This window comes from Neomonachus schauinslandi, chromosome 14 (genome assembly GCF_002201575.2).
Source record: "Neomonachus schauinslandi chromosome 14, ASM220157v2, whole genome shotgun sequence".
In the NCBI taxonomy this organism is placed as follows: Eukaryota; Metazoa; Chordata; class Mammalia; order Carnivora; family Phocidae; genus Neomonachus; species Neomonachus schauinslandi.
Genome location: NC_058416.1, coordinates 75,277,371 through 75,293,032, shown reverse-complemented (window position 1 = coordinate 75,293,032; position 15,662 = coordinate 75,277,371). Strand labels below are relative to the sequence as shown.

General features: G+C 46.0%; 1 protein-coding gene across 1 annotated transcript in view; it reads right to left on the bottom strand.

Annotated features, from left to right (window-relative positions):
• Positions 1-15,662, bottom strand: part of MYO1H (myosin IH) — a 46,438-nt gene that overhangs the window by 10,164 nt on the left and 20,612 nt on the right. Inside the window, exons 15-20 of the mRNA XM_021703469.2 lie at positions 12,709-12,755; positions 9,262-9,342; positions 8,481-8,586; positions 7,609-7,726; positions 3,268-3,381; positions 563-639 (exon numbers count right to left, since the gene is read on the bottom strand). Of these exons, the coding sequence (XP_021559144.1) occupies positions 563-639; positions 3,268-3,381; positions 7,609-7,726; positions 8,481-8,586; positions 9,262-9,342; positions 12,709-12,755 (543 nt within the window). The remainder of the gene's footprint in view (positions 1-562; positions 640-3,267; positions 3,382-7,608; positions 7,727-8,480; positions 8,587-9,261; positions 9,343-12,708; positions 12,756-15,662) is intronic.

Genomic DNA, 15,662 nt, shown 5'->3' with positions numbered 1-15,662 from the left:
AAATAAAATCTTTAAAAAAAAAAAAAAAAAAAGAACACACCGAGGTCCTGAGTGCAGAGGACTTAATATGCAGCAAGCACTCATCACTCAACAGGGTAGGTCTCAACAAAGCAGTTGAGATTCCAAGGGAGAAGTCCCACCCCCCTCCAGTAGCTTAAAAAAGATTTTGCACTCCCCTACCCCCACCCCATAACTTTCCCCCTTGACTGTTCACACCCCCCCACCCCCTGCCCCCGGCTGTAGGCTTCGAAGCGATACCTTCCAACATCAGATACCCGTACGAATGAAGTTTTCAAAGCTTAGGCCCTGGTGAAGCACAAGAGTTGGGTCCTAACGAGAACTGGGACACAAATCCAGTGTTTAAGTGTCTGGGCGCATCCATGACTGCCCTCCAAACAGGCATTAAGGCATACATCCCCATGTGTCTTATAACCCCGTATCCTTTTTTGGGTTCCCAAAGCCAGCGCTTCTGACACTGTATCGGATACCACGTGTAAGGCGTCTCCCAAGCTAAACTGGTTCGTTTCACATTCTACTGAAGTCAGGACAGAGAAAATCATACCTAATTGATGTTTACTAAATTCAAAGGCATCTTCGGTGGCAAACAGAGTTCTGGGGAAACGAATGAATATTTTGGTTCTAGAAGTGAAAAGAGAGATTTGTTGTAATGATTAACTTGGTTGGTTAATCCTGCACTGGTTTCAGTAGTATTCCCTCCCCCTGGAGCCTCAGAATGTGATCTTATTAGGAAATAGGGTCTTTGCAGACATCATCAAGATAGGGACTGAGAGGGGCGCCTGGGTGGCCCAGATGGTTAAGCGTCTGCCTTCGGTTCAGGTCATGATCTCAGGGTCCTGGGATTGAGTCCTGCATCGGGCTCCCTGCTCCTTGGGAGCCTGTTTCTCCCTCTGCCTTTCTCTCTCGCTCTGTCTCTCATGAATTAAAAAAAAAAAAAAAAATCTTAAAAAAAAAAGATAGGGACTGAGAGGAGATTGTACGGAATTGGGGGTGACCTAAACCCAATGAGCGTGTGCCTATAAGAGACAGAAAGGGATACACACACACAGGGAAGTTCATGTGAACACGGGGCAGAGACTGGAGGGACAGGGCCACAAGCCAAGGAATGTCAGGAGTCAGCAAAAGCTGGAAAAGGCAAGGAAGGATCCTCCCACAGAGCCCGCCGACACCTTGATTTTGGACGTCAAGCCTTGAGAACTAACCGTGAGAGAGTACGTTCCTGTTGTTTTAAGCCAGCCAGTCTGTGGTCCTTTGTTAACCAGCCTCAAGAAACTAGGACACCGATTTAACCTGACGTTACTTCCCTGGGCTTTGAAAATTGATGACAAGGAATAGGAGTCTAATTATAAAGAAGATCCCATCGACCAGCAAAGATCAATCATCAATGTCCTCGGGCGCCTGGGTGGCTCAGTCATTAAGCGTCTGCCTTCGGCTCAGGTCATGATCCCAAGGTCCTGGGATCGAGCTCCACATCGGGCTCCCTGCTCTGTAGGAAGCCTGCTTCTCCCTCTCCCACTCCCCCTGCTTGTGTTCCCTCTCTTGCTGTGTCTCTGTCAAATAAATAAATAAAATCTTAAGAAAAATAATTATCGATGTCCATCACTTCCTGCCTGGCTTACCCACCCTGTGAGGGAAACTTCCCAGGGAAGCCACCAGGGGGCAGCAGTGCCTCATGCCGCGTGATCCCACAGCCCCATCCCAGATTACGGAATCGGGACAGATACCACCTATGACCACCTATGACCTCCGTGGTCGGCCTCCCTCAGGATCCCCTCGGGGATCTGGCTTGCAAATGTAATTAATTCTTGAAGCAGGGCCCGGGACAGAAGTGTAAGGATGGAAAAGGACCAGGGTGGCCACAGAGGGCTATAGACAAGTGGGAGTTAGGGGTTGGCAGGCAAATTCCACTGATGGATTCGAAGGCAGAAATTTTCTGCAGCCTGGGAATGCCCCCTCTACATCCTGGGGCACTGTTCCTTATGACCGCATCAACCCTGACCAAAATGACTAACAGGACAGACTAAAATCTTCCCAGTTCACCCCACAGAGTTTGCCTCAATGCTATCAACGTGTACTAAAGTTCTCCTGCTCCTAGACAGCTACAGCTATAGTGATGTGCTCACAGTTCTGGAACACCACCTTCCGGGATGCCACAGGAACTTTCACAACACTTTAAGTCCTAAAACCCCCTCTGAGAGGTCCTGCGTGCATTTGAACAATAAGACGACCAGGCAAACTCATTTTGCAGGCAAAGAGGTGCAACCCAGCCCTCGGTCAGCTTCAGAAAACAGGGTTCCTTCCTAACTTCATCTCCTCCAACATCCTTCCAACCACCTGGAGCTTGTGATGCTGTGATTCATAATAAGAAATACGTATTTTGTCTTTGTCCCATTCTAGAGCCATAGCTCCCCAAACCCTTATAATTAGAGCACTAGGGGCACCTTTTGTTATAATATTTGGACTTTGTTCCTGAGATAGTTTCAAAGTGATGAAAGTGAAATGGGTGTCTTGCTACTTATAACAGATCCCTTTCGACCACACCACACCTGAGTTTATGCAAAGGAGGTGATGTCCGCCAAGTCCCCTGGATAACCTAAGGATGGGGGCTGGTTGTCAGGGGAACCAATCTTGAAATGAGAGGCTCAGAACTTTCAGCCCCACCTCCAGGTAGGGGAGAGGGGCTGGGGGTTGAAGTGATGACCAAACGGCCAATGGTTTTATCAACCATGCCGTGTAATGAAGCTCCCATAAAACCCCAAAAAGGACATGGTTTGATGTTCTGGGTGCACCCGGAGAGAGCATGGAAGCTCTGTGCTTTTTGCCTATACCCCGCCCTAGGCATCTCTTTCATCTGGCTGTTCCTGAGTTCTATCCTTGTGTAATAAGCCGGTGATCCAGTAAGTAAAACGTCTTGAGTTCTGTGAGTCTCTCTAGCAAATCCGTCAAACCCAAAGAGGGGGTCCTGGGAACCTCCAATAGATATCCAGTCGGCCATCAGAAGCCCAGGTGACAGTGGGGACTTGCAATTGGCATCTGAAGTGGGAGATAGACAGTCCTGTGGGACTGAGTCCTTATCTTGCGCATCTGACACTTCCAGGGGTGGAAAGTGTCAGAATTGAAGTGTAGGACACCCAGCTACTCTCAGAAGTATTGTGGAATGTTCTCGGTGTGAGCAAAGTACTGAGAGCAGGCACACACAGGAGTTTTTCCTTTACAGAACTTTTGAACGGGGATTTCCTGGCCGCTTACCTCCCTAACTTGTACTCTTCCGGTGCGTAGCCGATGTACTGGATTAGCCGTTCCACGCCCTCGGCTGGGGGTCCATGCCAGTGTGGCCAGGTGTCTGGGCACAGGGACTTGTACCTGCAGAGAGGAGAGGCCCTCTAGAAAGCCATCGGACCTGACACTCGCCCCCCACCCCCTGCCAGAGGTCAGCTTTGCTCAGCTATGACATGCCAGTCACTCAGCACAATCTAGCGGACTTGTTACACCAACTTCCTTGAATGCAAAAATATACACTTGGCAAGAAAGATAAAAGGGGGAAACCGTTTCAGTAGGGTGGGTCTGGCCTGTCTTCATGGAACAATGACATCATCAGACTCTCCACCCAAGAAACTCCATTCCACTCCTAAGTATATACGCAGAGACATGAAACCAGACGTCTAAACACAAGCTCATACATGAACGCTTGCAGCGTCACAGTGTCATTATTCATCATAGACAAAAGGTAGAAACAACCCAAATGTCCGTCTGCTGATGAATGAATGGATAAAATAAACATGGGTCAGCACAGGAAGAAAAGGTGCCATGCCTGGTAAGTAATGACGGACTTGGATCCAGTGATGACTTAAGATCCTGATTTCAGCATGTATTTCTAGGATGTAGTCACCATAAAAAAAAAACCCATATGGTCTGTAACATAATGAAATAAGAGAATGCAGAATTCAAAGTGCCTATGTACTAAAGGCTAGAAGCTAGACACCCTGGAGCCACTGGATCGGGTCCACACTGCCTGGGGTCAAGTCCAGCTCAGGAGCTGGACAAGTCACTTCGCGTCCTCACCTCTGCAACGTGAGCAAGTAACAAGACCTTCCTCGTGTGGCCGTCATGAGGTCGAAGTGAGATAATCCATGGAGAGTACTGGGCACAGTCCAAGACTTCCACAAATGTTAGCTACGGTGTTCCTACTGTGCTTCTTACCCTTAATACTGTGATGTGGTTTGTTCTATTTTAAAATTTTAAACTGTTAAAAACATGTTTATTTTCCTGGAACTATACTTTATGAAAAAGTCCACTAAGGGCATTGTCATGGAATGAATGTCTATGTCGTCTCCTCATCCTAAACTCACAGGCTGAACTCCTAACCCACCACATGATGGTATTAGGGGGTGAGGGCCTTTTGGGAGGTGATGAGGTCGTGAGGCTGGAGCTCCCATGAATGGGGTCAGTGCTCTTATATAAGAGAGATCCCAGAGAGCTTCCTCGCCCTCTTTCCACCTACCCAAGAGAAGGGCAGTCTGCATGCAACCCAGAGAGGGTTCTCCCCAGGACACGATCATGCTGGTATCTTGATCTCGGATTTCCAGCCTCCAAAACTGTGAGAAGTACTTCTCCGTTGTTTATAAGCCACCCAGGCTATGGTACTTTGTTACAGCAGCCCGAATGAAGACAGACATTAAGTATCCCATGTTCTTCCACGATGACCTCTCTCGGTCCAGGCACACACACCAAGGCGCAGGTGCATGCCTACCCCAGGGACCACAGTACGACCTCAGGCCCTGTTCCCACCTGGCCAGTCCACGCTCATCACTAGCACACACCATCAAAGCTGTCCAGACATGGGGCAGACAGACAAGGGGGGGAATGGGGAGATGTCTTCAACACCCACAGGTAGAGGGACAGGGACATTTCAGCTCTGAGATGCAGTTGCTTCCTGATCAAGGGAAGCAGTGCCAGGCAGGGTGCACAGCCCTGAGCATCTCCAGCCCCTCCATGACCTGCGGCCATGCCGGCCCTCCTAGCTGGTCCTGCAGTCTGCCCAGTTCCCACCTTGCTAGTATTTACCAACAGAGTCAATGAGCCTCAGATGACGACAAAGTAGAAAAAAGATGTATGAAGTGCAAAAACTGCAGAAAAATGGGAACATGCCCTGCGCATGTGCTGGGGGTGGGGTGGGGTGGGCAGTGGCTATTAATTCTGGCCATCTCCACCGGAAGTCAGATTCAGAAGAAATGAATATGTGGGGAAAAAAATGAACTAATAGCTGACAAGCAAAAACGGGGTGCAAGGGAGGTACGTTAAAAAAAAAAAGGCAAATAGGCTGGTAGTTCCTCAACCAGTTAAACGCTGAGTTATCATATGACCTAGTAATCTACTCCTGGGTATACGCCTTCCCCCAACATAAAAACACATGTCCACACGCATGTTCCTAGCAGCATTATTCATAATAGCCCCGAGTGGAAACCACCCCAATGCCCATCAACTGATATATAAAATGTGGTCTATCCACACAACGGAGTATGATTCGGCCCTAAAATGGAATGAAATACTGACATGCTACCACAGAGATGAACCTTGAAAACACTGCAAAGTGACAGAAACCAGTCACAAAAGGCTACGTACTGTATGATTCCATGCATATGAAATTTCCAGAATAGGGAAATCTATTCTAGGGACAGGAAGTATGTTAGTGGTTGCTTAGGGTTGGGGCTGGGGTGGTAAGGAGATAAGGGGGTTATAGCTAAAGGGTATCAGCAGGTATATAAATCATTAACATAACAGTGAGGCTGGAGAACAGTATGGAGGTTCCTCAAAAAGCTAAAAAGAGAACTACCCTATGATCCAGCAATCACACTACTGGGTATTTACCCAAAGGAGATAAAAATACAGATTTGAAGGGTCACGTGCACCCCGATGTTTATAGCAGCATTATCAACAATAGCCAAACTATGGGAAGAGCCCAAATGTCCATCAACAGATGAATGGATAAAGAAGATGTGGTATATACATACAATGGAATACTACACAGCCAACAAAAAGAATGAAATCGTGCCATTTGCAAGGACGTGGATAGAACTAGAGTGTATTATGCTAAGTAAAATAAGTCAGTCGGAGAAAGACAAATACCATATGATCTCACCTGTTATTTTTTTTTAAGATTTTATTTACTTGACAGAGAGAGACACAGCGAGAGAGGGAACACAAGCAGGGAGAGTGTGAGAAGGAGAAGCAGGCTTCCCGCCGAGCAGGGAGCCTGATGCGGGGCTCGATCCCAGGACCCTGGGACCATGAACTGAGCCAAAGGCAGACGCTTAACGGCTGAGCCACCCAGGCACCCCTCACATGTGTAATTTAAGAAAGAAAACAGATGAACATATGGGAAGGGGGAGAAGAAAAAAAGGAGAGAGGGAAACAAGCCATAAGAGATTCCTGACGACAGAGAACTGAGGGTTGATGGAGGGATGTGGGTGGGGGATGGGCTAGATGGGGGATGGGGATTAAGGAGGGCACTTGTTGTGATGAGCACTGGGTGTTGTACGTAAGTGATGAATCACTGAATTCTACTCCAGAAACCAATATTGCACTATATGTTAACTAACTTAGAAGCTAAATAAAAATAACAGTAAGGAAATAGATTATTACTTAATAAATGCAAATAAGCAGATAGCACTTACCAAGACATGAGACTCATGGGAGAAAAACCAGCATGATCCTTGTAAAGAAGGATCTGAGATCACTAAATCAGGGGCTAAAAATAAGAGCTGCTAGGAAATGCTCAAGTTTCAAAAGGCAGAATCTTGACATAAATTGCAAAATACAAGAAATTAGATGAAAAATGTAAGCTCATGTACACGATTTTTATAAAGCTGTAGTTCCAAAGAAGCCTAGTAATCAGGTTGAAATATGAAATTGCCAACATTCAACCATGTCGACCTTCAAAAATAACCATTATGCTTCCCTTGGGGGTGCGAGAATGTGTTGATTTTTTTTGCACAATTCACATACAGCCCATCACCAATGAAGTATTAGTGCACAAGCAATTTGGGTGGCGGTGGGTTATATCATTAAATCCTGATGAACTCCCCAAGAGCAGACAATTTAATCTCTACGTTACCCATAAGGAAATAGGTCATGGCTAGAAGAGACCAGATGGGGATTCCCACCCAGGTTTGTGTGGCTTCAATGCCCATGTTCCCCACTACACTTGCTTCTCCGGATAGCCCATGAGGCTGACAGGATCGCTCCCAGACTGCTGGCACTAATCCAGCACCCACAATCACCATGAAGAGGGTCCTCTGCAACTATGTACAGACTCAAGCGGTGTGCTGCCCACGTCTGCCCCCTCATGACCAGCCTATGCATCAGCCTTGCGCTTCCTGGACTCCAAGAAGATACAGGCTTGGGGGCTGAAGGGAAGGAGGTAAACTGAGTCAGCTTCTTATTCTCCAAAATGCTAGTGTTCATCACAGTTACAGAAGAACCCAACTGAGTTCCCTGGGGGAGGGCCTTTGATTCATGGCCACACCCAGAGACTCCCCACACAGTAGGTTTTTGACTGGACCAGCTTAGGATCAACAAAACAAACGTTACCTTTGCAAGAAATGCTCGTATTTCCGCCGGTATGCAAAGCCTGCCCGTCTCACCCGAAGGTGCTCCATCAGTCCCAGGTACTTGATCTGATGCCTTATGAGCAAGTCGTCAAACTTGTCTTTAGAAACACAGAAGGGAGAGTGACAGTAAAGGACCCCATGGCTCTGTTTCAACCAAGACAGACCACAGGCTGCAAGCTGACCATCCGTGGGCTGGATCTGGCCACGGGCAAATTTTGTCAGGTCCTAATTGTGTGTGTGTTTGTGTGTGTGTTTTAATGGGGGGGAATTTTACAGGAAAATCTGGATTTCTGGTTTCTCTTTAAAAAACCATGATATCTGGCCATTCTGGGCTAGAGTTCCACATGGCAACAACTGGTTGGAAGGGAAGAGGGCTGCCCCTTTGGACAGCATGTGCCCTTTGCAGTTTGCCACAGTCCCCTCCACTCCCTATTGCCTTACATCCAGTCTGCTTCATTCATTTGCTCTTCCTGCCTGCCTTCCATACAACAGTGTTGTACCGCATGAGCTTGGAAGATGCCCAAGTCATAGACCTTCTCGGAAGACCGTTCCCTGGCTGGAGAGAAACAACACTGCTCCCCTCACCTCTGACATCTGTATGACTCAGCTGTGTTGCTCCTGAAACTGGCCAGGCTCTGAGCAATGCTCACTCAGGACCATCAGAAAAACTCTCCCTCCCTATTCATTTGCCTTCTATTATTTAAAAATGAAAAGAATTCATGTACAAAGGACATGGAGCAAGGCTGTGGGGTTTTTTTTTTTTTTTTTTAAGGATTTTAACCCACTGCCATCTGGGCTTTCCTCCCAGCCTCATTTCCCTGAGCTCAGTGTTCAGAATGATTCACGACTCACTGGGTTCTTTCCTCTCATTGGGCTTGATGCAACGGATGTACGAAGGTTCCTTAGAGATGAGGATTTCCAGAAGGCTGCTCAGGCTGTTTTTGAACTGAGTCCCCACCTTCAGAGAGAGAGAATGAGCTAGGTAGATATTGCTTCTCCCAGTAAATACAGAGAAAATTGGCTAGGGCACAAGACTCCAGCTCTTTAGATCCCAGCCCCCGACATACTGCCCTACCCGTTACCATCTTGCCCACTAAGAGGAGGTTTTGGGTGTTCTGGCCTGATAAGTGCAAGCTCAGGCTGGTCAAGCAGAGGCTGGACAAGCACCTGTCCAGGGTGCTTTCCTTACTCAGCAAATACGTGGTGAGCACCTCGTGGGAGTCAGTATTGCCATTGAGACCATTACGCCCATCGGCCTCCCATTTCCTTGTGCTAAGTTCCTTCTTTTTGACATTTGTGCTAAGTTCCTTCTTTCTTTGACGGTGTTTTCCTATACTCTCTCCCACTAGATTATACGCCCCATGAGAACAGGGACCTCATCCATTCCGTTATTGCTAAATCTCGTGCCCCCGCAAAGTGCCTGACACACAGTGGGCGCTCAGTGAGTGTCTGCAAATAAACACTCTGGTTGCTACACTCGGAAAATATATATTTAGTAGTATGTGTTAGAGAGTGACACTTTCAGAAAAAGGAAGGACAATTTAAAATGTACAGGTAACTGAGAATCATTGCACCCTCTGGCTGATTTTTACCACCTTTCCAATTCCGCATGGGCATTTCCGCCCCCACTCACCGTTGGTGGCCTTCTCCGGTTTTCTAACTCGGCCACCAGGAAGCATTCCTTCAGGATGCGGTTTTTGGACCTGCACAGCACCTGCAAGTAAAGGAAATGAGCTCCGCATTCACTGCTTCAGAAGTCCCTAAGCTGTGTTCAGGAAACTTGCGTTAAGTGCGCACAACAGCCCAGAGCCATTTGCTTTGGGAGCACTTGAACAAGATGGGAAAAAAGACAAACATGGAAGGAAATGTTTAAATACTAGATCCACTGCTCTGTCTATAAGGTGAGGCCATCGGATTGTTTTTCCTCTGACACAGTGAAGCTATCTCTGTTCCTAGTCCAGCTGCTAGAGAAAGAACCAGCTCTTGAAGAATGATCTCCAAGATACGGTGTTAAGTAAAAAAAAAAAAAAAAAAAAAAGAACAAAATAAGATGAGGACCACATGTACAGTGTGTGATTATTGTATAAAGAGAAAGGAAAAAGAGGGAGATACATACACCTCTTGGTCTGTACCATCCCTGGAAAGATACACAATCAAATGCCTAGAACAGCTGGCTCTCAGGAGAGAGTGTTGGTGACATGGGGTCAAGGACACCAGCTTTAGGGCAGTTTGATTTTTCCCCCCTGTGCACACATTCTCAAAATAATCTGCATTACCAAAAATCTTTAATTTATATTTTTAAAAGATTTGAGAGAGAGTGGGGATGGGCAAAGGGAGAGGAAGAGAGAGAATCTTAAGCAGGCTCCATGCTCGGCGTGGAGCCCAACTCAGGGTTCAATCTCATGACCCTGAGATCATGACCTGAGCCGAAATCAAGAGGAGGACACTCAACTGACTGAGCCACCCAGGTGCCCCAAAAATCTTTAATTAAAAAACAATTAATTCGACACTAAAATTCTTTTCTTTATATCCACACAATGAAATATCATTTGACCTTTAAGAAGGAGGAAAATTGTGACACGTGTGGGGACATGGATGAAACTGAGGACCTTATGCTAAGGGACAGAAATGAGACACAGAAGGACAAATACTGTATGACCCCACTTACATGAGGTTCCTAGAGGAATCAAATTCAGAGAGACGGGAAGTAAGGTGGTGGCTGCAGGGGCTGAGGGAGGAGGAACGGGGAGTTAGTGTTTTAAACGGGGGCAGAGTTTCAGTTTTCCAAGACGAAAAGGATCCTGGAGGACGGTGCTTAATGCTACTGAAATGCACATTTTAAAACAGTTGAGACGGTAAATTTATGGTACATGCATTTTACCACAATTCAATGTTTCTTTAAATTAAAAAAAAAAAATTGTTTAGGGGCACCTGGGTGGCTCGGTCGGTTAAGCGTCTGCCTTCGGCTCGGGCTTAGGTCATGATCTCAGGGTCCTGGGATTGAGCCCCGCGTCGGGCTCCCTGCTCACTGGGGAGCCTGCTTCTCCCTCTCCCTCTGCTTCTCCGCCCGCTTGTGCTCTTGCTCTTGCTCTCTCTCAAATAAATAAATAAAATCTTAAAAAAAAAAACCCTGCCTCTCCAGTTAACCTATAAAAAAAAATACGTTTATTCCACTCTAATTCTGCACTTAATGATGGCATGAAAGGGCAATTTGTGAACAGGAGTGAACACATTAGAAACGACCCATCTTGAAGTCAAAAGAAAGGGCGAGGAGCGTCAACCCTGGCTGGTGAAGTGACAGACTCTGAGAGTTTTCCACGGGGAGCACCCTCCGTGGGTGGGTTTGTGAAGGGCATGGGCGTGGTGTGCAGAGGCAAAGCCTAGAGCCTGGCACTGCGTTCCCTGGGTCAGCCGGGCCCTTCCACTCCCGTGTCATTCACAACTCTGGGAGGGAGGCACCACCAGACCCACCCCACCAATGGGGAAATCTGCTCAAGAACCCCCCGTTGGGAAGAGGTGGGGCCAACACTCAGCCTAGAGCAGAGATCCAAAGTTAGGAATAGCTCTCTATCCTGAAGCCCAGAGATTGGGCAGAGAAAGATGGGGAAAGGCCAGAAGGTACTCCTGAAATGAACAGTCTGTGTGTTCACTCTGCAAAGGTCTCCCTACATTTAAGCTTTTTGTAGACCAAGCTAATTAACTAAAACCCAATTTTTATAAAATAGGTAACTGTTTCAATACAAAGTAAGGCTTCAAAACACCCAAGGTTTTTCTGATCAGTGAGGAATATGGAAGGAGACTGGGACATGCAGTGGCAGCCTCAGGGGCTAATCTCAGCTCCAGCTCTGCTTCATGATGTGACCTTGAGCAAGTCGAGACTTCTCGGTCTCAGTTTTCTCATCCTCTGTTCATGCTACCCCGGTATATTCCCACTGCACCAGAATAAAAAAATCTCTGCTCCTCCCTGGGGACCTGACCCTGCTGGGCTCAGTCCCCTCTCCTAACATTATACCCCTCACTGAACACACACTGAACTCATCTGGGCCTCAGGGCCTTTGCACATACCGGTCCTGCAATCTGGAGTCAGCCCGATCTTTCCACAGCCAATACCATTCTCACTCAGGTTTCAGCCAAAGTCACCTCCATAGGGGTGTTTTCTCTGATCTCCTAAACTAAATTAAAAATATCCCTCTCAATCGTGTTTCCTTACTTTCTTTGTAGCACTGCTCACCAATGGGTAACTTATTCGTGTACAGTTGACCCTTGAACAAAATGGGTTTGAATCATGTGGATCCCCTTATACACAGATATTTTTTTTTTTTTTTACAGTACAGGACTGTAAATGTATTTTTCTTAGGACTTTCTTAATAATATTCTCTTTTCTCTAGCTTATTTCATTGTAAGAACACAGTATATAGTATATAATACAGAACATACAAAATATGTGTTCATCGACTGTTTATGTATCAGCAAGGCTTCCGGTCAACAGTAGGCCACTGGTAGTTAAGTTTTGGGAGAGTTAAAAGTTACACGTGGATTTTTGACTGCACAGGGGATTGGCAGGGTCATGTTGTTCAAGGGTCAACTGTACATATATATTCTTGGCCACTCCCGCCCCCATGGTAAGCCCCATGAGAATGAGCACTGCCCAGAACTAGCCCAGCACACAGCACGGCCAACACACATTCTTGAATCAAGGGCATATCATACAGATGATCTTGAATATCTGTTCTGGGCATGACATGATGGAGTTCTTTTTTTTTTTTTTTTTTTAAAGATTTTATTTATTTATTTGACATAGAGATAGAAAGTACAAGTAGGCAGAGAGGCAGGCAGAGGGAGAGGGAGAAGCAGGCTCTCCGCTGAGCAGGGAGCCCGATGTGGGACTCGATCCCAGGACCCTGGGATCATGACCTGAGCCGAAGGCAGCCGCTTAACCGACTTAGCCACCCCGGCGCCCGACATGATGGAGTTCTAACATAATGCATTGAACAGAAAAATCCAGAAGGCCAAATCTACCCCCAAATCAGTGTCATGGGTGATACCATCAGAAATACATATAGTTAAATTCCAGACTTACTTCTTTCAGATGTCTGTAGAGGAGATCATTGTTTTTCTCTAAGAATCCTGTAAAACATTGAAAATTATTTGAATCACTGGTTTTGCCTAAAAATGCAATTCCATCCCAATTGACTGCAAAGGGAAATCCTGAGAATAATCTCCTAGGCTCAGATCAGAGTTTCTCAGCCTTGGCACTACTGACATTTGGGGGCTGGAGAATTCTTTATTGTGGGGACTGTCTTGTGAATTGTAAGATGGTTAGCAGCATCCCTGACCTCTACCCACTCGATGCCAGCAGCACCTTCCCCAGCTGGGAAAACCAAATTTGTCTCTAGACATTGCCAGATGTTCCTGGAAGACTAATCCCATCCCTGGTTGAGAACAAGGTCCTCAGAATTGAATTTACGGCGCGCACACACTGTCGTCTAACCTCTCACGAGCTATCACACGAATGTAGAGCCTTTATGCTAAGCATTGTACACATGTCCTAGTCCAGTAGCAAAGAGCTATGCAAACAAGGAATGACATCGAGGGGCGCCTGGGTTGCTCAGTCGGTTGAACGTCCAACTCTTCCTTCTGGCTCGCGCCCTGATCCCAGGGTCATGGGATTGAGCCCTGTGTCAGGCTCTGCACTCAGCTTGGAGTCTGCTTGCCCTCTCCCTCTTCTCCTCCCCATATTTGCACGCTATCTCTAAAATAAGTGAATAAATCAAATCTAAAAAAAAAAAAAAAGGAATGACATCAAAACAATGGAGGGAGTATTGAATTTCAAGAGTGGCCAGGGGAAGCCAGGTGAGAAAAATCATCCCCACCGCTGAGGAAAGTGAAACTGAAGCATTAGGACTATAGAGGGACCCAACAGTATCTTCATACAAAGGAGGACGTGCCATTTCCAATGTTAAAATTTGGTTTTTAAGTGCTCACTTAAAACCTAGTCAGTTAATAATATTAGTAACTAAATGACATTACAAAATCAACACCAGGGGCACCTGGGTGGCTCAGTCGGTTAAGCGTCCGACTCTTGATCTCAGCTCAGGTCTTGATCTCAGGGTTGTGAGTTCAAGCCCCACGATGGGCTCTACGCCTGGCATGGAGTCTACTTAAAAAATAAAAAATCAAAACCTGCTAAAAAAAAGACATGTATCAAAAACATCTAAGATACAACCTTTTGAGAAGACTATTTGGAGCTATCAAAACTAACATTTTTATTATGGTAAAATATAAATAACTTAAAATTCAGCATTTTAGCTATTTTTAAGTGTTTGGCGGCATTAAGTACAGTCACATTCTCGTGCAACCATCACCACCATCTGTCTCCAGAACGCATTTTCTCAAGCTGAAAACTCTGACCCCATTAAATGCTAATTCCCCATTTCCCCTCCCCCTGAGAACCACTTTTCTACTTTCTGTCTCAATGAGTTTGGCCACTCTAGGCACCTTGTCATCAGAATCATACAGTTTTTGTCCTTTTGTGACTGGCTGATTTCAATTAACATAGGTTTTTTCAAGGTTTCATCTGTGTGGCGTGACGTATCAGAACTCCTTTCCTTTCTAGGACCGAATAACGTTCCGGCTGTTTATGTAGAGCTCGACCCATGCAGCCATTCATGGACCCTTGGATTATTTTCATCTTTTGGCTACTGTGAATAACGCTGCTATGAATGTGGGTGTACAAATATCTGTTCAAGTCCCTGCTCTCTTCAGGTACACACCTAGAAGAGGTCCAAACTAACTTCTGATAGAAGCTTTATTTTTTTAAAATTTTTATTTATTTGACAGAGAGAGAGCGAGCGAGCAAGCAGAAGTAGGCAGAGCAGCAGGCAGAGGGAGAGGGAGAAGCAGGCTCTCCGCTGAGCAGGGAGCCCGATGCAGGGCTCAATCCCAGGACCCCAGGATCATGACCAGAGCCGAAGGCAGCCGATTAACCGACGGAGCCACCCAGGCGCCCCCTGATAGCACCTTTAAATGAGCAATGCACCACTTCTGGTTCTGGGAACTCAGCCTGTGTATAGAACATGCTGCGATGAGCCAAGTGAAATATGCAAAGACGCAAACACAGCAGTGTTTACAAGAGACAAAGCTGGAAACAAGCAGTGTCCATCAAATGGGTCAAAGGACACAGCCCTAGAGGGAGTGCCTGTAGTCTCTCAAAAGAAACGTGATGGGATCTGTAGCCTACTGTGAAGAATGGATAATATATGATAATAAAAGGGTTCTGTGAGCTTTAAGTGAACAACAGAGGTAAAGCACTGGGACAGTGCCTGGCCCCCAGTAAGTGCTCACTGAGTGTTAACTGGAATCCAAATGATCTCTAATAGTCATTAAATGAAAAGATGCAAAATAGAGAACACAAAATAATAACCTGTGTTAGTTTTGGGTGCACCTGTGTGCTGTTTGGATGTGTATGTGTGCACCCGCATGTATATATATATATATTTTTGTATATTTCTATTTTCCTGAAAAAGTACAAGAAACTGTTGGTTCTTGTGGTTACCTCAGGGAGAAGCTAGGAGTAAAAGGGGCTTTTGGTTTCCTTTTTGTACTTTTCTGTATGGACAGCAACTTCCAGCCTTACATGTATATTATTCTTTAAACAAAAATCGATTGATTATCTCCACAGAGAGAGTCATCCTATTTTTAAATGTTTTCTGTTTTTATACCACTGGGAATTTAAGAGAAAAAAATGTATTGATTTTTAAAGATTTTTAGCGAAATAAACTTACTTAGAAGTGAAAATGATTTAGGGGGGCCTGGCTGGCTCAGTCGGTAGAGCATGTGACTCCCGATTTCAGGGTCATGAGTTCAAGCCCCACCGTGGGCACGGAGCCTACTTAAAAAAAAAATAAGCACCGTGTGTTATATGCAACCAACAAATCACTGAACATTATATCAAAACCAATGATGTACTAAATTTAAAAAGATGTAGGGCACCTGGGTGGCTCAGTTGGTTAAGCGACTGCCTTCGGCTCAGGT